The following is a 23142-nucleotide window of genomic DNA, read 5'->3' as shown; positions in this document are numbered from 1 at the left end:
TTGAAACAGGTGCAAGGTGTTTCTTTTATGGGGACTGCAGGGGGATTTATTATTAAAAATGAAGTGCACTAGACATGGGAGGGTCACAGTAAGGTATTGTTATTAAAGCAGTACAATATATGAAACTCTACTCCCCGGATTTCCTCACATCTAGCTTTTAGTTCAATAAGTATGATTTTGAAACATACTACAGGGATGTGACAAGTTTTCATTTGTTCTGCAGTCACTAAAGCGGAACTAGCCATCAGGTCTTACATCGGGAAAGTTCCAAACTTCTTCAACTTAAAATGTTATAATCTAAGTGGGATGCCATATCGGACAGGATGTTATTAATTAAAATACAGAGGCCATGAGTATGGTCTACCCACTGGAGTGACCAGAGTTCTCCCAAAGGTACACCGCTTACCTGAAATTGTGAGGAGGAAAGGCATAGCTTCACCACTGTGGTCAGAATGAAAAGTTGACAGGAAGAACAGTGCTTCATGTTGTACTTTTCAACTAAAAGTAGTACCTTACATGGGTTTCTTACCTTTGGCCAGGCTGAAAGGCTGACTCCAACAACAGCTCTTCATATTGTTCTCTTCCACCAAGAGTTAGTCTTGGTCCTAGTTTAAGATGTGGATATGGCAAGATGACTGAAGATTTGGGAATGTGTTTTACTTATTAGAAGTGGGAATAGTGTCACTGCAAACATAGGTTCAAGATCAGAACTATGTGAAGGACGGACAATAAATGGTGGGATTCAGGGATGAGAATACAGCACAGTATGTGCTGGCAGGAAATGCATACCCCTGGGTGTGGAAAATGAAAAGATAGACTCCAGAAAAAGAAATAATCACATATTCAAAGACGATTCTGCTATCAAATCATTTAAAATATGATGCTTCCATTCAGAAGAAGTCATTATGCTTTGAATAAATTCCGGTTTGGCACTGTAACACACTACCTTCATGGACCCACAGGTATAAATGAGCTGTGTAACATCACATACCAAACACCAGGCTCTTCAGTTCACGGGATGCACATAATGCTGGTAAGCAGAATTCAGTTAAAAGCTCGAGATACTGTTTTGATGGCTCAAATGAAGAATGCAGCTTCCTCTCCCATGCACAAAGATTGTTACTGTCACAGCAATGTAAGCATACTTTACCGCCAAAAAGGTTTAGACAGGTTACCTGGGCACATGGGCTATGTCACACTGGACTTGCTAGAAGTCCCTTCTTTTAACATTCAGATGCATCCGAGATGAAGACTAAGCAAACATCTTTGGATGATATACTACCATCCCATTAGGTCTCTTCAAAGAATTATTTCTGACATGCACTGCTATAAAAAAGCTCCAGTTCAAGAGAAGTAATGAAACAAAACTAATGAGCTTTTCAGGAATTCAGCAACAGGGATGAGAGAATGTCAAATGAGATGCTCATAGTAAGTACTTGAGACTAAAACAGCTGATGCAAAGAAAGTAAACCATGTGACACTAGTTCTGCATCTCTATATGCCCAGATAACAATTTTGCTTCCTCAAAAATTTAAGCCATCTTTATTCAAAATCATATTTGCTTCAAAGATGAATAACATTACTATATCTCAATGGGATCTAACACAACACAATTTAAATGTAAGACTTAAAATAACATTACCATAATGCAAAGCAATCAAATAAGGGCTTACATGTGTACATGCTCTTTCACATACACATTCACCCATGATTCACATACACACACATACTCTCGCTGTACCTCTTTCTTACACAGAAAGCAAATCAGAACATACCAGAAACAAACAGCTTGAATAAATCAGAACATACCAGAAACAAACAGCTTGAAACTAGACTATCTATGTGCAGTTAGAGAGGACTGTGCAATCAAAATAAATGACAAGCAGTACAGGATAACTAAAAGAACGCTCAATGACAGGCAGAAAAGGCACCAAGTCTATCAATTAAACATGTATACTGCCAGGGGATTTTTTGGCTTATTTAAAATTGGGCTACAATGGCACTTTGCTTCACTTGGTTTAATTTAAAATTTCCAGCACAGAAGCGAGAGCCTAGTCCCTGATTCCAGGAAAAGTACAGAAGTGCACAAATTATAATGTGGTCCAATGTCTTCAATACAGCACTACAAGTGAGCATGCTTTCCAGTCCATGATGAAGAACACTACTCTGAAGGCAAATCATGTGATAAACCATTTTTCTTTCTCACTCTCTCTCTCCTGCCTTTACTGTCTTACATATGTCCTACTAAGATGGCTAGAAATGATGCACAAAGCAGTGTAACATCCAGTTTACAAATGGGCTGCCTGCAATGGGACAAATAAGCCTTTTTACTTATCTGAAGTGGCAGGACTATTATTTTAAGAGCTACTTTCAGTGTTTTCTTTTTGTGTAGTTTACACCCAATTCTAATATAAAATGCAAAGGATTATAGTTTAAGGTATAGTAACAATTTCATGCATAGACCACAGACTTCAGCTCAGGACACAAATGTCAACTTCTACTCAAAAGGCAAGTGAGGTACTGATGAGTCGTCCTGCCACTTCAGTGTGTTGTTCACTGTACAGAGAGCATCTGCCTTGACACTGCTATCTCTTCAACTACTGCAATTTAAGCAGCACAGCTGAAACCAGCAGAAATAATACAAAGCCAATAACTGAAAACATTTTTCTGCAATTTTTGGAAAATATATGCTGAAGTTACTATTAGCTTTGTTAACAAACCTGCACAGCCTTGTGATGTTTACCTGACGGGCATATCCTTTAGTTCCACTGCATGATCCATGAAGTACCCTAGAAAGAATATAATTACTCTGAAGAAAAATTACATCAGCTTTTTATCAGAAACAAGCATACATTTATCAGGTTTATGAAACAAAATACTTTGCAGATACATATATAATTTATTTACTCATTCTTCTGTTCACAGGATAATTGGACTACTCAGTTGACCCTTTTCAGCCAAAAATGTAAGTCTTTTACAACTAGCCTATAAATTCAATATAAGAGTATTTTTATGTTATTCTGATATTGGATGTCTCAATTATTACTTTATTACTGAAAAGGAAAAGAGCTAGCAACTAATCCTGATGGTCATATTCTTCTAACGCATGCACATACAACCAGATACAAACCAAAAAATATCAATGAGCTCTGTCAAAACCAATTTATCAAAAAGTACAGTTTTGTACCTACCATAAATGTAGATGTTCCAGTGTTCACCCTGCTGCAGTCATCACACTTGGGTTATCCTGTCATCAGGCGGTCCTGCAGTCGGCCGGAATTCCAAAGTCTTGGTCCGGCATCGGTTGCTGTCGCCTCTTCCCTGACGTCAGTGCGCCAGGGGTATATATAATGCAACCGACGCCATTTTCTTCAGTTTTTCTTGCCCCAGATGTCAGGTGCCCCCAAAAAGGTGGTCAGAATTAGTACCACATGGAATGAACACTGCACAAACACAGAATCCCTTCAGCTATAAGCAAATACATCAGTAAGGCATAGAAGAGATTTTTCCAGAAGATCAGAGGGAATGGAGGGAGGGTAACCTGGACTGCAGCAGGGTGAACATTCTAACATCTACATTTATGGTAGGTACAAAACTGTACTATGTTCATCGTGTTACCCTGCTGCAGTCATCACACTTGGGTTGAATCCCAAAGCAAAGGTAGGGGGGAGGTATCAAAGAGGGTTAGTGGAGGCAATAAGGCCCTGCAGAACTGCAGTGGCGAAGCCTGCCCTGGACTTAAGAGTAAAGAGGTAAGTGATAGTGTTTGGTAAAGGTGTGTACTGAACTCCAAGCTGCAGCTTCTAAAATTTCCTTGGTTGGAACCCCCCTGAGAAAGGCTGTAGAGGTAGCTGTTGCCCTGGTAGAGTGGGATCTAATGGTAGCAGGAACTGGTTTCCCATGATGGGTATAGCAGAAACGTATGCAATGACCTATCCATTTAGAAATGGTCTGCTTAGATATAGACTTCCCTTGAGAAGCTGTAGCATAGGATACAAAGAGCTGGTCAGTTTTTCCAAAAGCCTTAGTTTTGTCCAGGTAGTAACAAAGCTGCCTGTGAATGTCCAAGGAATGCAGGAGTCTCTCACCTTTGTTCTGTTGATTGGGGAAGAAGGTGGGTAAGTGGATGGTTTGATTCAAAGCTACACTGGAAACCACCTTAGGCATGAAGGAAGGATTAGTTCGTAGAGAATCTCTGTCTTGATGAAAAATGAGGAAAGGTTCCACTGCCATTAGTGCCTGTAGCTCTGAGACTCTCCTAGCTGAAGTTATTGCTAGGAGCAAGACAGTCTTCCAAGATAGGAACTGAAGTTCTGCAGAGAAAGCTGGTTCAAAGGGAGGTAGTTTTTCCAGAACAAAGCTGAGGTCACATGTTGGTGTAGGAGCTCTCCTGGGTAGTCTGTTTTTTGCCCCTCTGAGGAACTGCCTTAGAAGAGCATGTGAAAATAAAGGTGGATCCGTGTTGTAGTGAGCTGAAATAGCTAAAGCATGGATTTTAATTGAGGAAAAGGAAAGCCCTTTGTGCAACATCTCAGCTAAATACTATAGAATGTGAGGCATGTGAGGCTGAATTGTGTCTTGGCCTTTAGCTTGGTTCCAGGCACAAAACCTTTTCCATTTGTCCGAATAAGCCTTTCTGGTGCTTGGCCTCCTGGCTTCCAGAATAACATCCAGAACTGCTTGTGAAAGAGGAGCTGGTTGGTTGTTTAGTTGATTTGCCATGCAGCCAGATTTAAAGTTTTGAGCTGGCTGTGAAGAATCTGTTTGTTTTGTTGTGTGAGCAAATGGGGTATTTGAGGCAATATCCATGGTGGGCTGTGGGCCATATTTTTCAATAGTGGGTACCAGTGCTGGCGTGGCCAGTCTGGGGCTATGAGAATCAGTCGTGGTCTCTCCTTTTTGACCTTCAAAAGAACCTTGTGAGGAGAGGTGGAGGGAAGGCATATGCTGTCAGGTTTTTCCAACAGAAAGAGAAAGAGTCCACTTTCCAAGCTTGATGGTGGAAGATCCTTGTGCAAAATTTTGTCAGCTGGTAGTTTTTAAGACTGGCAAACAGGTCTATGTTTGGAAGGCCCCATTTTTGAGTTATCATTGCAAATATTTGTGGATCTAGTTTCCACTCGTGGGGATCTTTGATGTTTCTGCTGAGGTCGTCTGCCAATATGTTCTTCTGTCCTGGCAGGAATTGAGCTTGTAATTGGACTTGGTAGGCCAGAGCTGTGTTCCATAAGATCATTGCTTGCCTGCATAGAGGGTAGGAATGTGTACCCCCTTGTTTGTTTATGTACCACATTACCGTGGTGTTGTCTGTCTTTATTGCAAGTTGTCCTGGATGTAACAGATCCTTGAAGGCTGTCAGAGCTTTCTGTACAGCTAGCATCTCTTTTTGATTTATGTGCAGATTTCTTTGATCTGCAGTCCATAGGCCTTGAATGCATTGTCCTGTCATGTGTACCCCCCAGGCGTAGTCTGAAGCATCTGTTGTGATAGTCTGCCTGGCTGGGGGCAAAGTGAAAGGCTGACCCTTGTTGAGGTGACATGCCTGTGACCACCATAGAAATTCCTGTTGTAGGCAAGGAATGAGAGATATCATTGTGTCCAAGCTGTGGCTGTGTTGAGACCATACGCTTTTTAGGTACCGCTGTAATTTCCTCATATGCAGCTTTGCAAATTGTATTATTAGTATGCAAGATGCCATGAAGCCCAAAGCCTGCAGAATTTTTCTTGCAGTTAATTGGGTCTTTGTTGCCATTGTCTTGAAATATTGAGTCAGTTGTAGTTGCTTGTCTGGCGTAAGATAAGCCTTCTGGGCCGTTGTGTTCAAGATGGCAACCAGGAATGTCTTTTTGTGAGGGTACTAGTTTTGACTTCTTTTCGTTTACTGTGTACCCCAGGCAGTTTAGTAGATGCTTTACAAAAGCCAGATGATGTAAGAGAATGTCTCTGCTTTCTGCTTGGATGAGGCAGTCGTCCAGGTATGGATATATTTGAATTCCTCTTTGTCTGCAGTATGCAATTACTGGTGCCAGGTATTTTGTGAAAACTCTGGGCGCAGTAGATAAGCCAAAGGGCAGTGCAGAGAGAATTGGTAATGGGTTGAACCTGCAATAAAACGGAGGTATCTTCTGCAACTTTGTCTGATAGGGACATGCAGGTATGCCTCCTTGAGGTCCAACATTACTAGCCATGCTTCCTTGCCCAACATGGGAAGTAGCTGCTGTAGTGTTAGCATCTTGAATTTGGGTACTTGTAAGTGTTTAGAATTGAAAGGTCCAGAATTGGTCTCCAGGCATTGTCCTTTCTGGGCACTAGAAAGAGTCTTGAGTAAAAACCTTGGCCTTGCTCTCGAGTAGGTACCAGTTGAATGGCTCTCATGTCCATGAGAGCTGCAATTTGCTTTTGTGCCTCTGCCCATTGATTTTGTGGCAGATTTGGCATTCCTCTTTTTATTGGCAAGGTGTGGAAGTGGAATCTGTATCCTCGTAAAATTATGTCTAGGACCCATTTGTCCTTTGTGACTAACTGCCAGTTGTCTGCAAAAAGTGCGAATTTCCCCCCAAAGGGGCTGCCAAGAGAGTATTGCTTGGCCAGATGAGGTGCAAGTCATTGAGTTTGCCTTCTGGCAGATTGAGGCCTGTCTTCTCCTCCCTTCTGTGTTGTAGTGCCCCATTGGCGAGGTTTATACTGGGCTTGTGGTTGTCCTCTCCACCTTGGGCGTCTGTATTTGCCCCACTGCGGTCTGTCAGTGGCTGGAAAGGACCAATTTTTTGTTGGCCAGTTTCTGCTGAAGCGAGGGGGTTGTACTTGTAGGAAATCTTTGACTGTCTGCATAGATTTTGCCTTATCTTCCATTTTCTTTAAAACTTCTTCTGCTTTAACTCCAAAAAGAACATCCTGCTGTAAGGGAGCATCTAGTAGTTTTGCTTTAACATGATCAGGCAGAGTTTGTTCCTTTAACCAAGCATGCCTACGTATAACAGACCCAGTGACAGCTGCTCTGCAGGAAGCCTCCAAAGAATCAAACCCTCATTGTAAGGTATGTTTGCCCACCTGCTCAGTGGCGTGCAACAGATCCTGTACTTCTTTCAATTCAGACTGTTGAGGGAGAGTAGTTATTCTTTACTTTAACTGAGAGATTAGAAACTGCGGATACTTAAGCATATGAAATTGACAATTCAGTGCCCTCATAGCTAGTGTGGCTGAGGTGTAAACCTTTTTCCCCCACCTGTCTTGTGCTCTGGAATCCCTCTCAGAAGGTACTGGATTTTTAGCCACAGAAGCCTTAGCCCCTTGGGACCCTGGGAGATAGTCTCTGGGTCAGCTACTGGGCTTTTGTAAAGAAATTTGTGGGAATCAGGCACTCTGTAGTATCTGTCAGGCTTAGCCGGAGCAGGAGGTAGAGAGTCTGGGTTGAAAGTGGATTCTAAATAGACATCATCCACAATGTCCAAAACTGGTGGGATGGCAAGTGGTCTGTGTTGGGGGAGTAAAAGAAACTCTGAGCCTTTTCTTTGAATCAGAGTAGTCTTGACCTTCCCAGTGAAAATGTTCCCTCATAGTGTGTAAAGTTTCCCCAAAGGAGTAGTCTTCAGGAGGAGAAGCTGAGGGAATAGAGTCTTCAGCATCAGAATCTTCATAAGGAGAAAAGGTATAGTCTTGGTCCTCAGAGGAGTCTGAAGAAATGGACATTTGCTCAGAGGAAGCAAAATCTTCCTCTTGTCTAGGCCTTTTGTCAGGAGGGGGCTGTGAACCCCTGATTAAAGAAATCAAATCTTCAGCCATTTTGAGCATCTGTTTCTTAGGCATAGGGCCTTGAACAGGAGACTGAAGTGCAGTCCTTTTAGTTTTAGAAGGAGTCTTCGACTTAGAAAACGTTTTAAAGGTGAGAGTCGTTGGTCTGAAAACGCCTTCAGAAACTGATGACGGTTCTGTAGCACCGACGTCTTTTGAAGTAAAGTCGTCGGAAGGGCCTGAAGTAAAAGGCTGCATCGGCCTGGTACATTCCGCCAAAATTTCTGAAGCGGTCTTGGGTTCCAGATCTGCGGTAGTCAGGGGCTGCATCGGAGCCTCACTGAGGACCGGAGACCGGATCAGCAGAGGCCTCGGAATCTGGCTTAGGCCTGGGCTGCCTGTCCTTATCCCTGCGTTCTTTGTGCACACCGGTAGTCAGTTGCTCCGACGGCATGTTGTAGTTAAATTTCCTACCGAAGTAGTGTCGTGCGAAATCAAAGCGTCTTTTAATAGCACGCTTATTAAACCTAGCACAAAACCGACAAGAAGTGACGTCGAGGTCTGGGCCTAGGCAAGGTATGCAATAAGAATGGAAATCCTTATGAGGTATTTGCTTCCCACAAGAAATACAATTGTTAACTTTTTCTGACATCGGTCTGAGGCAAGAAAAGTTTCCCCAACGGGGTACTTAGCTTTATAGAAGACTTCGGTCTGAAATTCGAAAATCTCAGGAGTCGGCCGACCGGCACTTGCGAACTGCTTCTGCTTCAGGCACTGCGCGGCAAGAAAGACTGAAGAAAATGGCGTTGGTTGCATTATATATACCCCTGGCGCACTGACGTCAGGGAAGAGGCGACAGCAACAGACGCCGGACCAAGACTTTGGAATTCCGGCCGACTGCGGGACCGCCTGACGACAGGATAACCCAAGTGTGATGACTGCAGCAGGGTAACACGATGAACATCCAATTTATAAACAAGTGGTACTCGACATTTGTGCAAGTAAACTTACCATAACAGTAGACGTTCAAATGATCACTACTGCAGTAGCCTTAGCTATATGGGTTATAGCCTGTCAATGACAGCCAGTTTCCTAAGTTTCAGGGCACCATCATGCACCCAAATTGTCAAATGGCTTAAGATGAGATGACTAAATGACACATTTGGGCATAAAGCCCTTCAGAGCCCGGAAAGGACACATGAAGCATCAGAGACCATACAGGTGCAACTAACTATAGGCAAAACTGCTATACAACTGGTAGCATGTTACAGACCACCCTCCCAATCTCAGGAACCCCACTCAGCCTTCCTGAAGACATTGGAGGAAATGAATATATCACAAAATACCATCATACTGGTAGACTTCAACTACCCAAACATAGATTGGGTACATTATTCTAGCCCTAATACCCTAGCCCAAAGGTTCCTGGAATTCATAAATTCAAATGCACTGGAACAACTAGTCACCTCTCCCACTAGGGGAGATAATATACTAGACCTGATCATCACAAACATGGGGACAAAATGCTCCACACCGGAGGTATACCCCTCACTAGTGAGATCTGACCACAAACTAATCACCCTGGATATACATATCCCACCTCCACCCCAGCACAAAAAACCACAGTGAAAAACTTCTCAAAAGCAGACTTCACTCTTCTTAAGACTGAGATGGTATCCTTTAAGCCCACTGTGCCAGTGGATACCACATCCCACAATGCCGAATCCTTCACAAATGCTTTCTATGGACATCTCCAAGAATGCATGGATCATGCAATCCCAAATAAATCCAAGTCCCTCTCCACCAAAGGCAAGCGTCCTGTCTGGTGGACCTCAGCCATTAACAAATTGTATAACAAAAGAAGGAAGCTACTGCACGTCAGAACAAAATCCCATGAAGGGAAGACATCTCTGATCAACATTAGCAGAAAAAAACGCTCTCTCATAAAAACCAAGGCCAACGAAACCTGGGCGGAAACCCTCAGATATGCAGAGTTAGTTCATACAACAAAAAAAATACAAGGGGGTACCTCTACACAGACTGAACTACCACCACCCCCATAACTTACCAGCCCCTGGTCTGCAAAGCTATGGAAAGAATCATTATGGAGCCTGGTCTGCAAAGCTATGGAAAGAATCATTATGGAACTCATAAACAGACACATAGGGGACCTACAGACACTTGACCCCACCCAGTTCAGCTTTGTAAAAGGCAGATCCTGCCTTTTGAACCTGGTTGACTTTTTCGAAACAGTCACTAGAGCCATTGATGAGGGCAAAGCAGTCCATACAGCCTACCTGGACTTGGCTAAGGCCTTCGACACAATACCCCACTCAGGCATCATAGATAAGCTCAACAGCTTAAACGTAAACCCTTATGTCACTAGATGGGTCGCAAACTGGCTAAAGGACAGAACCCATAAAGTTAAAATTGCTGGAGCAATGTCAGACTCAAAGCCAGTCACAAGTGGTGTCCCACAGGGATCTGTCCTGGGACCCCTCTTGTTCGGCATTTATTTCTCAGATGTTAAAGCAAACATGGGAGGGTTGTGGCTGACAAAGTTCGCAGATGACTGCAAACTAGGCGCCATAGTTGATACACCAGCAGACACATACATCCTACAAAAAGGCCTCACAGAAACGGACAACTGGTGCCGGAGTCACGGCCTTAAACTAAATGCCAAAAAATGTATAGTCATCCCCTTTGGGAAAAACGAAGTACCCACAAATTATCACATAGACAGCAACCCACTGAGTACGGAAAAAGTAATCAGAGACCTAGGGACCCAAGTCGACAGCGACCTCTCATTGGACACCCACGTTGCCAAAGTGGTAAGAAAAACATTCTACCTTGCACATCTCATCATGAAGGGATTCACATCCAGATCCAAGGATGTCATTGTACCCCTATACTCCTCCCTCATCAGACCCATGATTGAGTACAATGCCCCATTTGGTATGTACCTCACCCGGCATTTGCAACAGCTGGAGAGACCACAGAAGTACCTCACCAAGAGGATCAAGGGTCTCCAACATATGTCTTATTCTGCCAGACTAAAGAAACTTCAGCTCTATTCAGTAGCATACCGCCTGCTCAGAGGTGATCTCTGCCTGACGTACAAGGCCATGTCCAATCAGGGTCTGATGGACATGCTCCACCTCAAAAAATCCAAATCCATCAGGACCACGAGAGCTAAAGACTTAAACCTCTGCACAAGTATGAATAGGACATGTTGGAGGGATAGATTCATAACCCAGAGGCTTCCCATGCTTTGGAACAAGATCCCAGTTCGCATTAGGCAGAGCCCCTCACTGACTCTCTTCAAGAGAAATATTGATGAGTGGATGGGAGATCGTAAGTTTACCCCAGGGGTCACATCTGTGTCACTGCTAGACAGGGGCACAGTAAACTAATTCTCTTATGTGTCACTACTAGACAGAGGCACAGTATTCTAAATTTATTCTGTACATTTTTGTACCATTTCATGAGGTGGCAAAAGACACATCACTATGGCTAGGCTTACAAATGCCCCAGGGCAGATAGCCTAGTACTATACTATGAAACTATGTTAGGTACAACAAAAAATAAATGTCCATACCCTGGCATAAAAAAAATACCAAAAAAAAAAAAAAAAACGAGAGAGATGGAGGAAGGGAGCGGCTAATGCATCAGTGATCATCTGAACATCTACAGTTATGGTAAGTTCAACTAATACAACTGTATTATGTTTTTAATTTTAATCACTGCTAGAGTAACCTCAGCTATTATGGGTAGCTTATCAGAGCCAACTTTATTTGGGAGTTATAAGGAAAAAAAAAAAGTCCAGTATCCCCCTAAACAATTGTCCTAGAAAGAGTAATCTAGACCTAGAGAAGGTAAAAGTATGTACATGAGATCAAGTAAGAGCTTCTAGAATACTTCTAGAATCCCGACTTCTACAAAAAGCCATAGATGAAGCCAAGGCCCTGGCAGAATGGGCCTTCATCTTGCCTGGAAAATACCTGATATGGTAAGTATAACAAAAGATAATAGACTTAGAAAAACATCTGGAAATGATCTGTTTTGACACAGGTTGTCCCTTCTTATCTTCACCAGAAATGGACAATTGATCTGAAAGATATAGTTCTGTCAATATAGTACCCTCATTTGTAGGTTAACAGAAAGAAAAGTGAAGATGGATAGTTTGGCTTAATGCAAACTCAGATACCACTTTAGGCATAAAAGAAAGATTAGTTCTCAAAGAAACCCTGTTCCTGTGGAAAATAAGACAAGGCTGACTCACTACTTCAGGCATAAAAGAAAGATTAGTTCTTAAAGAAACCTGTTCCTGTACAAAATAAGATAGGGTTGACTCACCATAAGAACTTGCAACTCAGATATCCTTCTTGCAGAGGTCAGCAATCAGTAAAACTGTATTCCATGTTAAGAATATCAAGTCAGCCAGATCAGCAGTTTCAAATGGAGGAAGCAACACAAAATTAAGATCCCAAGGAGGGGCCATCATTTTTCTAGGAGACGTCTTATGCAAAACTCCTTTCAAGAACACACTGGCATGAGACTGTATTGAAAGAGCAGGATCCATGGGCAGATGTACTAAAATAGCTGATGAATGAACCTTGATTGGGGAATAAGTAAGGCCATACGACAGTAACTCACACAATTATTGTAAAACTACAGAGCAGCAAACCCTGAATGGATGATGGTTATTGGCACCAACTAGAAAACCTTTTCCGCTTTCTAATATCGGATTTTCTAGTAGCAGGCTTTCTTGCTTCCATTAGTACCTGTTGCACATCCTTAGAAAACAGGTGCCTAAAAGGAATTAAGAGCCTATCATCCAGGCATTCAACTGAAGAGGACTGATGTTAGGATGCATCAAACACCCCAGTCTTGTGAGTAGATCCAGTCTGTGAGGAAGCTTGTGGTAATTGCCCCAGGTCATTTCCTAAAGGAGGGAGAACCATGGCTGCCTGCGCCAGAAGGGGGTCACCACTATGATCTTGGGAGATTAATTCTGAATCTTCAGAAATACACTGCATATTAACTGAAGGGGTAGAAAGGCAGAGAGGTACATTTCTGTCCAAAGAAAAGAAAAAAACATTGGTCTTCCAAGCCTTCTTGCATGGAGTCCTGCAACAGAATTTCACCAGTTGACTGTTCAGAGAGGAGGCACAGAGGTATACCTGAGGGGCTCCCCACAGATGGATCTAATCTTGGAAGTTGGAAGGCACCCTGATCTAGTTAACATTCACGAAACTCTGCCCTGGTCTTGCTTAGCTAGTCTGCCACACAGTTTTGATCTGATGAAATGTAGGATATCTGTAGAGTGAGACTGTGCTGTGATGCTATATTCTTAGTAAAGATGGCTAGTCTGCAAAGCGAGTATGACCTGGTTCCCTTTTGCTTATTGATGCACCACATAATTGTGATATTGTCTGTAATCACTTGAGGTCCCAGGGACCAAATATGGTAAAGAGAGTTGAGTGCCTAGATCATTGCAAGCAACTCCTCGATATTTATGTGCTTGCATCTGTCCTTGGTGTCCCATATCCCCTGCACTTTATCCCATCTGAAACTGTTTCCAAAGAATAGTCCAAAGCATCTGTGGTGACTGACTGCTTTAGAGAAGGGCAGAACTGGATTTTAGGATATCTGTTGTCTCCACCAAAATATTTGTCTTCTGACAAAACCCAGCACTGGGATTTGAAAGGGTAAGGAATGTTGATGCTGGGACCAAAGGGATTTCAGATACCACTGTATCTTTCTCATGTGGTGTCTTGCCAGGTGTATTCTGATACCACGAGACCCAAAATCAAGGTATTCCCTCGCAGTGACTGAAGCCTGAATGGGAAACCTTAGAAACAGATCTAAATAAAGATTTACCTTTTCCTATGGAAGAAAATCTCTTTGAATTGAAGTGTCTAGATGACATCCCAGGAACACAATCCTGTGTGAGGGAGGCAAGAAAGACTTTTGAATGCATTCATGGAATCCCAGTTTGTGCAAGAGACTTCTCACCAAAGAGAGAGATTCCTGACGCCTTGAAAAATACTCCACAAAGATAATCAAGTCCTCTAAATATGGAAAAATGTGGATATCCTGTAGCCTGCACTGAGCTATAATCACAGCTAAACACCTTGTGAATACTCTTGGTGCAGTGTATAGTTCAAAAGGAAAGGCACAGGACTAACAATGCATTACAGACGTCTGAATGAATTGGGATGTGATAATCATACTTTTGAGTCTAGTGTTGCCAGGAAACTTGAAAGAGGAAGAAAAGGTTAGAAGGTTGTAAAGTGAAAACATTTTGAATTTGGGCACCAACACAAACAGGTTTAGGAAAGAAAGATCCAGAAATAGTCTCCAAGAATTTTCTTTCGCACTAGGAACATCCTTGAATAAACACCTTCCTCACTTGGGAAGGAGAAACTGGTTCTGTCATTCCTTGGGAGAGCATGTGATACGGAACGAATGGAAACAAGAGAATCTGATCTGCAGATGAAGAACACCCCCCCCCCCCGAAAAACAGAATGTCCTCCCTTCTGCCATCTGTAACATTGACAAATGATTTTCAGAACCCATTTGTCTGAAACAATGTGTTGCCAAAGAGAAAAATGGAGATTCAGACTTTCTGAAAAAGAAAAGGGTGCAGGGAGGGGGCTCTTGAAGTCATTCAGGCTTGTTGGATTGTCCATGGCTGTGGGAAGTTTGACATCTTTTTGGAACCCCCTTGCCATTTCTTATTAAATATTCGATTACCTAAATTGTTTTGACAATTATTTATTTACTTATTTATTTTGGCACAACTGAATGAGGAGATATTCTACCTTGAAAAGTTTGAGAAAAGAAGGCTGACAAATCTTAGATATTTCCTGGATCAGTTTGTCCCTTTCATCACACTTTTTGAGGGGGCAAACACTAAATCTCTAACCAATGGAGAATTTAAAATCTAATTTTTACATAATCTGGGAGGTACTGCAAATCAGTCAAGCAAATCTTCTTAAAACGCTACCAGTGGCCATAGCCCTGGAATAGGTATCAGAGTCATACACACACTACAAATAATGAGTAGTGACCTGTGGAGTAGAAGAAAAGTTATTTAAAGTAGATTTTCTTCACAAGAAGAAACTGTAGATAAAACATGCCTCACTTTCACAACTTGTCAAAATAAACTTTTAACATATGAACCTAACAATTCAAAATTCTAAAAATTCAAAGTTGAAGAAATATACATTTTCCCATACCTATCAATATTTTCCCCATCTTTATTACAAATAGTAGGACTGGAATTAACTAAGTGCTTAGCAGCAGTGGGATCAACTAAGGCTATAGCTGCTGGGTCAAGTATGGTAAAAGTGTATAAAAATTATCTCCCTTAGCTCTCCTCAGAGTCCCTGAATGTGTCCCTGCATCATCTTGTTCAGATTCAGACTCCTGAATCTCTTCAGGAAAATAGGAATCCCTCCATCTTTTACAAGAAACTACTTTACAAGAAGGATCAATAGCCTGTATTAACCCCTGAGCCAGTCCCATAAACCACTCCTATCCAAAGAAATTTGAGCAGCAGATACATGCTTGGTTTTCAGTTTCTTTTTGACAGGAGAAATGGGGCCAACCATGGTACTGATGGCAGCAGATGCTTCCCAAGGATGAACACAGCATTCTGACACAACAAGGAAACCTCTGTTTCATCTCCCAAGACCAACAAGAGTGGCTCTCCCTTGCCCATTGAGGGGACTCCAACAGCTGCAGAGGACGTGGCTAACCCTGGTCAATTGTGACTGTAGGTGCTACATCAGAGGGACCCAAGGTAAAAGATGAGTTCTTCACCACTACTACCCTTTTACCTGATTAATCAGTGTTACCAAAAAAATACAGCTTTAAACAATACTATACAGCAATTTGAATACAAGTTTACCCTCATTCAAAAGTAAATACTTCAGGAGTCAACTAAAATATCTACCATTTCAGGACCGTGTTGCAACAAATGGCTACAGCAGGGTCACCCACCTGTGGCTGAGGCAAATTGCTAGCCTACTATAGTGGCAGAGGTGGTTTAACTTCTTTGTGTGACTACAAGGAGGACCAGTCATGGGGCTAGTAGTCTGCTCCACGGTTAAGCCAAAAATTATTCCTCTTTTCCAGGGAAGACAAGCACCCACACTGTAAAAGTAGCCGACTCCAAATCCAGCTCCAGACAAGTGACAAGTGGAGTACCTCAGGGTTCAGTCCTGGGGCCGCTCTTGTTTGGCATCTACTTCTCTGAAGTACAGGTCAACACTAAGGGACTCTGGCTAACAAAGTTTGCAGATGACTGCAAACTGGGAACCATTACTGAATCCCCAAATGATGTGGATACTCTACAAAAGGGCCTTACAGAAACAGATGCTTGGTGCCAGAGCCATGGGCTCAAGCTCAATGCCAAGAAATGTATTGTTATCCCCTTTGGGGAAAAAACATGTATCCATGAATTACCATATAGGTGGCAGTACACTAAACACAGAAAGTGTGATAAGAGACTTAGGGACACAGGTGGACAGTGGTCTCACCTTCGATAACCACATCGCCACAACAGTCAGGAAATCCTTCTATGTGGCACACCTCATCACGAAGGGCTTTTCATCCAGAAAAAAGGTCATTGTCCCACTGTACTCATCCCTCATTAGACCCATTATAGAATACAACGCCCCATTTGGTATGTACCTCTCAAGACATCTGCAACAACTGGAAAGGCCTCAGAAATACCTCACTAAAAGAATCACAGGCCTAAAGCAGATGCCCTACGCTGACCGCCTTAAAAAACTCCAGCTATACTCTGTCGCATATCGTCTACTCAGAGGCGATCTCTGCTTAACATAACAAGGCCATGTCAAACCCAGAGTTGTTGGACATGCTACACTTAAAGAAATCCCAATCCCTCAGAGCTACACGCTCCAGGGATCTAAACCTTGTCATCACAATAAACAAAACATGCTGGAGGGATAGGTTCCTGACCCAGATACTTCCCAGACTCTGGAATAGATTGCCCATACATGTCAAGCAGAGTTCCTCTTTGGACCTCTTCAAGAGGAACCTTGACGATTGGATGGGAGAAAGGAAATTCACCCCAGGGATCACGTCAGTCATCCTGCTAGACAGGGGTCCAGGAAAGTAAATAATGTGGAAAGAAATAGCCAGGGAATTGTTATGGCTAGGCTTGTATAGGCCCTAGGGCTGATAGCCTAGTACCAACCTATGAACCTATGAACCAAATGCTGGTAAAACTACCATTCCACAAAAGTTTTTTTTTTGACAGAAAAAACACAGTACAAAACACTTGCACCAAGGCAGCTTAAAAGAGAAAAATAAACTTTCTCCACAAAAAATGTGTTTTCAGTTAGTTTACACCACTTTTAAAATGACATTAAAGACTAGTCCTCTGTTTAAAAGTACATTACACTCTTGAGACAGTAGGTTAAACAACAACACTCCTAACTTTAAAACAACGTACCTGAAGAGGAAATAAAACAACAACAAAAAATTAAGAAAATGGAAGTTATTTTCTCCCAAAGGGAACTTATCTGCCCAGCAAAGAAAAGCACAAGCTAACCATCAATTCTCAAAAGCCTTAGAGGAGTGTACTCTTTGGCGGCAGTAAAGATCTGAATGGCTTCACTTCTACACTGGTCTTCTAGTCAGCTCAGCTTAAGCTGGTTGACAGTTTGGGTGCATGGATGGCAATCTATAGCTTGGGAAGCTGGCTGGCTGTTATACCCTTAACAGGATATATAACTCATACAAGCCAAGGCTACTTGCAGCAGTACTCAATATGAAAAACAATGACCAATTCTGCCTGCAATTAATTCAAATGCCAAAGTGATGCTAGCACAGGCAAGCATATTGGTCCTGTAGTATACTAATGTTCTTCACCACTACTACCCCTTAACTTGACTAATCAGGGTCACCAAAACAAAACAAAATAGCTTTAAACATTATACAGCAATTTGAATACCGCCTTACAAAACCTCAAAACCAAATACTTTAGGGGACAACTAAACTATCCTATCTGCCATTTCAGGACACTTCTTTGCCTCCTACAATATATCCCCTCCCATTTCCCCATCAATCCTACACCCTCTTGGATTACTTAGTTGATCCCATTCCAGAATATATTATGTTAATCCATCGGATGGGTCCATAACCCTTCCCTATGAATAGTACTTTTGCACATCCAGAAAGTAGCTGATTCCCAAACTTGGGCTGCATGTATACCCCCTCCTCTTTCCTGCTCACCCTTAACATCTTCCTGGTATGATCATCTAAACCCACAGCTTGTCCATCACCACCCCATCTCATCAAGCTTCCATTTCACACAACCTTCTGGTGGCTTTTCTTTGGACTCTTTGTAGCAAGTCTGATAGCCTTTCACCTTTATGGTTCCATAAGTGCATAAAATATTCAAAAGGTTGGATTCATAAAGGTCACCACAAAAGTTCTGAATTCAAAAACAGCCCTACCATAATGCTTGTGGTCTATTCACGTGTAGTCTATTCACTCAGAAATGTTACACTAAGTGTACACACTGTCTACACTCTCTGGTAACCTTTATGAATTCGATACAAGGTGTGGCCAAAATTAGCCCAGGGAGCAGTAATACTGCCTCTTTTATTCTGGAATTCATTCCTCTGAGGATATACCTTTCCCTACTGTTAGCTCCTGCCATATCTATCTCATTCTGCTACTGGTGGCTTAGTCTAGGTGAGAAAAACATATTGAAGTCTTCCTTTTCCTAGTCTGCTGCCAATGCTACTTTTCATCAGGGATATGTGCTCTGCTTTTAAAGTCCTTTCTTAACATGGTTTCAGTTATATTTTATTGCTGCACCTAGCTTTGTTTGATCCGAGAAAAGAGGTGGATCCTGTTCTAGCATTCCTAGGGTGCGTCTGAAATAAGCAGAACAAAAAGTACTGGACCAAGGATGGACTCCTGCTGCATTCCACTAGTAAATTCCCTTACTCTTGATACGCCCCCTCTCAAAACAGCCCTCCCCTGTCAAACCACTCACCATGATGCTATCCTGTTCCTCATTCCCAGTTTACCTTCAACCACTGCAGATTTTCCAACAGTGGACTGTATGAGATGAAGTCAAACACTTTGCTGATGTACAGTTTGCTCATTCAACTGATGTTCCAGTTTTGGTTCAGAAAAATTACCAACTTCTAGGAAAGCAGTCAGCCTCTGATAGGTTCAAAAGTGAACTTTAGGCTAACTGCCCTGAAGGGCCACTTTAAGCCTAGCCAATAACCCAAGGTCAGAATCAAGCCCTGTACCTTGTGTCCACGAGGTGAAGACTTTAAACCTTATATCAAACCCACCCTACCATGTGATCCCCCAATACTTCCTGCACACTTCTTTTCCATACAAAGGTGCCACTCATACTCTCTTCCAGTCCCCACACACCTCAGCACAAGACAGAGATTATTTATTTCCTCATTTTTCAATCTCTTTTTTACATTTGTGCCTGCCAACCATTAAGCCTCTGCATATTAGTCTTCAGACGATTCATTCCCTCATACTGGGTTTACCCAGCATGGAAATGGCCTTAAATAGAGAGTTATTTGAAGTGGTTGACATTACTGGGTATGTAGCATCTGTGCAGAGCGCAAGCATATAATTCAAATCTCTCGTTTCAATAGAAAGAATATATCTAGCAGCAAGAATATTCTTACATTGACTGTAATACTTCTGGTGTCATCCAACTGGCCCAGTGTGCATGTTGCGCTTCTTATGTAGATCAGACTATGAAGAAAGTTCAAGCAAAGATCATATTACCATTTAAGGAATACTAGCTGCAAGAAAACATCAGTCCCTTTACATACACTGAGTTGAATATGATAATGTTAAATGACCTTACTGATACAAATGTGGTTCCTCCAAACACAAAAGGAAGTAAGAGGAGGCTGCACATAATATGAACAGTGAATACATGTGCTCTTTTTAAACTTGGTCTAAATGATGCCTTTAGCATATATTTAAGTATTAATTTTCCTAACAGCTCTATATGCAGTTTCATCTCTTATTGAAATTTTTATTATTACAACTCTTATTAATGATGAAAACAGATGTAAGAAATAATGTGTATGTTTGCATTCACTTTCTTTCTAATTGTTCATAGGTTCATACTAGGCTATCTGCCCTAGGGCATTTATAAGCCTAGCCAGTGTGTGTTTGGCTTTCGCCACCCATTTTAAATTAATTTTGCTATGCCCTTTTTCGAGGTTAGTATACTGTGCCTCTGTCTAACAGTGACACAGAAGTGATACCCGGGGTACACCTACGATCTCCCATCCACTCATCAATATTCCTCTTGAACAGAGTCAATGAGAGACTCTGCCTAATCTGGACTGGGATTTTATTCCAGAGTGAAGGGAGCCTCTGGGTTATGAATCTGTCCCTCCAGCATGTCCTATTTATTTCAGTGCTGAGGTTCAAGTCTCTCGAGCGCGTAGCTCGATGGGATTTGGATTTTCTGAGGTGCAGCATGTCCATTAATTCCGGGTTGGACATGGCTTTATGCGTCAGGCACAGATCGCCACTGAGCAGGCGGTATGCCACTGAGTAGAGCTGGAGTTTCTTTAACCGAGCAGCATATGGCATCTGTTTGAGCCCTTTGATCCTCTTGGTGAGGTACTTTTGGGGTCTTTCCAGTTGCTGCAGGTGTCTGGTAAGGTACATCACAAAAAGGGCACTGTACTCAATTATGGGCCTGATGAGGGATGAGTAAAGAGGCACGATGACCTCCCCTGATCTAGATGTGAATCCCTTCATGATTAGGTGGGCTATATAAAATGTTTTTCTAACCACTTTGGCCACGTGGTTGTCAAATGAGAGACTGCTATCAACTTGGGTCCCCAAGTCCCTAATTACTTCTTCTGTACTTAATGGATTACCACCTATGTGGTAATTTATGGGCACTTTGTTTTTGCCAAAGGAGGTGACTATACACTTTTTGGCTCTTAGCTTGAGGCCATGGCTCTGGCACCAGTTGTCCGTTTCTATGAGGCCCTTTTGGAGGATGCTTGTGTCGGCTGGAGAGTCGATTATGGTGCCCAGTTTGCAGTCATCTGCGAACTTGGTCAGCCACAGTCCTTCTGTGTTGGCCTGTACCTCCGAGAAATATATACCGAACAAGAGAGGTCCCAGGACTGAGCCTTGTGGGACGCCACTTGTAACTGGTTTGGAGTCTGACATGGCTCCAGCAATTCTAACCATGTGGGTTCTGTCCTTGAGCCAGTTTGCAACCCATCTAGTGACAAAGGGGTTCATATTTAAGCTGGTGAGCTTATCTATAATGCCCGAGTGGAGTATTGTATCGAAGGCATCTGCGAGGTACAGGTAGGCTGTGTGGACCACCTACGACTCGTCAATGGCCTTGGTGACTGTTTCAAAGAAATCGACCAGGTTTAAGAGGCAGGATCTGCCCTTAACAAAGCCGAACTGGGTAGGATCCAGTGTCTGTAGGTCCCCAATATCTTTATTTATGAGGTCCATGATGATCCTTTCCATAGCTTTGCAGACCAAGCTAGTCACGCTTATGGGGCGATAGTTTCCAGGATCCGTTGAGGCACCACCTTTGTGGAGAGGGACCACTGCTGCTGTACACCACTCTTTGGGTACATATCCTGTAGTAAGGCTGAGATTGAACAGTAGTTTTATGTTTGGGTTTAGCTCTTCTTGGAGTTCATGTAGGATGCAGCCCGGGACACCGTTTAGTCCCACTGATGCTGTGTTTTTTGCTTTGGAGGGGGCGGCTCTTATCTGAGATGTCAGGGGGGGCAGCACTCTGCTGGGATAGATATTTGCCCTTTTGGTGGGGGGGGGAGTTTGCGCTGAACCTGTCAGCTAGGATGTTGGCAATGTCTGTGGGTTCGGTGTATTTTTCTGTTATTTTGGACTAATTCTGAGCATATCTGGGAATTCCCACCCAGGTTCCTAACATAACTAAAGAAAGCCTTGTGATTATCCTTAGTGTCCTGTGCAATTTTTCTCTCAAAGCTGGCCTTAGACGATTTTATGAGTGCCCATAGTTTTTTGCTAATACTGATCAAGGATGCCTTCCCTTTTTGGGATTTTGCTCTATCATGTAGTAGCTTCCTCCTTCTATTGTATAGTTTGTTTATGGCTGGGGTCCACCAGACAGGACGTCTGCCTTTGGAGGATTGGGTCTTGGTTTTATTTGGGATTGCATGATTCATGCATTCCTGAAGGTGTTCATAGAATGTGTTTATAAAGGATTCTGCGGTCTGGGCCGTATTTTCCACAGGCCCGGGGGCTTTGAAGGATTCCACCTCGGTTTTGAGGAGTGTGAAATTTGCTTTAGAGAAGTTTTTCACTGTGGTTTTCAGGGCAAGGGGTGGGGTTGGGATGTGAATATCCAGTGAGATTAGTTTATGGTCTGATCTTACCAGTGAGGGATACACTTCTGGTCTGGAGCATAGAATCCCCATGTTGGTGATGATCATGTCCAGTATGTTTTCCCCTCTTGTGGGAGTGGTAACAAGTTGTTCCATAGCATTTGAGTTTATAAATTCTAGGAACCTTTGGGCTAGGGTGTTGGAGCTAGAGTAATGCTCCCAGTCTATGTTTGGGTAGTTGAAGTCACCCAATATAATGGTGTTTGGAGAGACCTTCATATTTTCCATTGGGTTCTTGGGTTTGTGAGGGTGGTCTGTAGCAGGCTATAAACTGGAAGGCAGTTTTACCCACTGTTAGTTGCACATGGATAGTCTCTGATGCTTCGTGCTGTGCCACCAACCTGGAAATGTGGGTATCTTTGACAAATATTGATACTCCCCCTCCTTTTGTGGTTTGGTCCAAGTTTTGGGGCCGAAAAGCATGGTATGAGGTATAACCTGATAGTGCTGGGGTGCTCTCGGGAGCCTTGAACCAGGTTTCTGTTACTGCACAGTTATCGATGTTCTCCATGCTAAGGAGAGTTTTGAGTGCGTGCATCTTGAGGTTTAGACTTCTGGCATTGAGTAGCATTACTCTTAGTTTCTTATCCCTTGTGATACCTATGGAGGTGGGTTTGTCTTTTGAGCCATGCCTAAAAAAGGCACTATGGGAGTAGCAAGAGCCTTTGCCAATATCCGAAAGCCCAGGGGTGACAGGTGCAAGCCGTCCCTAGCGAAGCATCGTGGCTTGTCGAGGATGTCATCCCAGGCTGACAGGCATTGGATCCCCTTTGAATGACACCAATACTTAAGCCAATTATTGAAATTGATCATCTTGTCTTCATATTGTGGCATCATTCTTGGTGAGGGTAAGATGCTACTCAAGGTCATGGTCATACCGGCCTGGGCTACATGCTCAGAGAGCTCCTCTAAGTCTCTTTTCATGTAGTCCAGGGAGGTATGTCTCAGGTCATTCACA

General features: G+C 42.7%; 1 protein-coding gene across 1 annotated transcript in view; it reads right to left on the bottom strand.

Moving 5' to 3' along the window:
- Window positions 1-23142, bottom strand: part of SARS2 (seryl-tRNA synthetase 2, mitochondrial) — a 379654-nt gene that overhangs the window by 225022 nt on the left and 131490 nt on the right. The window contains exon 3 of the mRNA XM_044063525.1: window positions 2744-2809. Coding sequence (XP_043919460.1) covers window positions 2744-2809 — 66 coding nt within the window. The remainder of the gene's footprint in view (window positions 1-2743; window positions 2810-23142) is intronic.

The sequence above is a fragment of the Protopterus annectens genome, chromosome 1.part0 (genome assembly GCF_019279795.1).
Source record: "Protopterus annectens isolate FY-2018-M chromosome 1.part0, PAN1.0, whole genome shotgun sequence".
NCBI classification, from domain to species: Eukaryota; Metazoa; Chordata; order Ceratodontiformes; family Protopteridae; genus Protopterus; species Protopterus annectens.
This window is presented reverse-complemented; position numbering and strand designations above follow the sequence as displayed.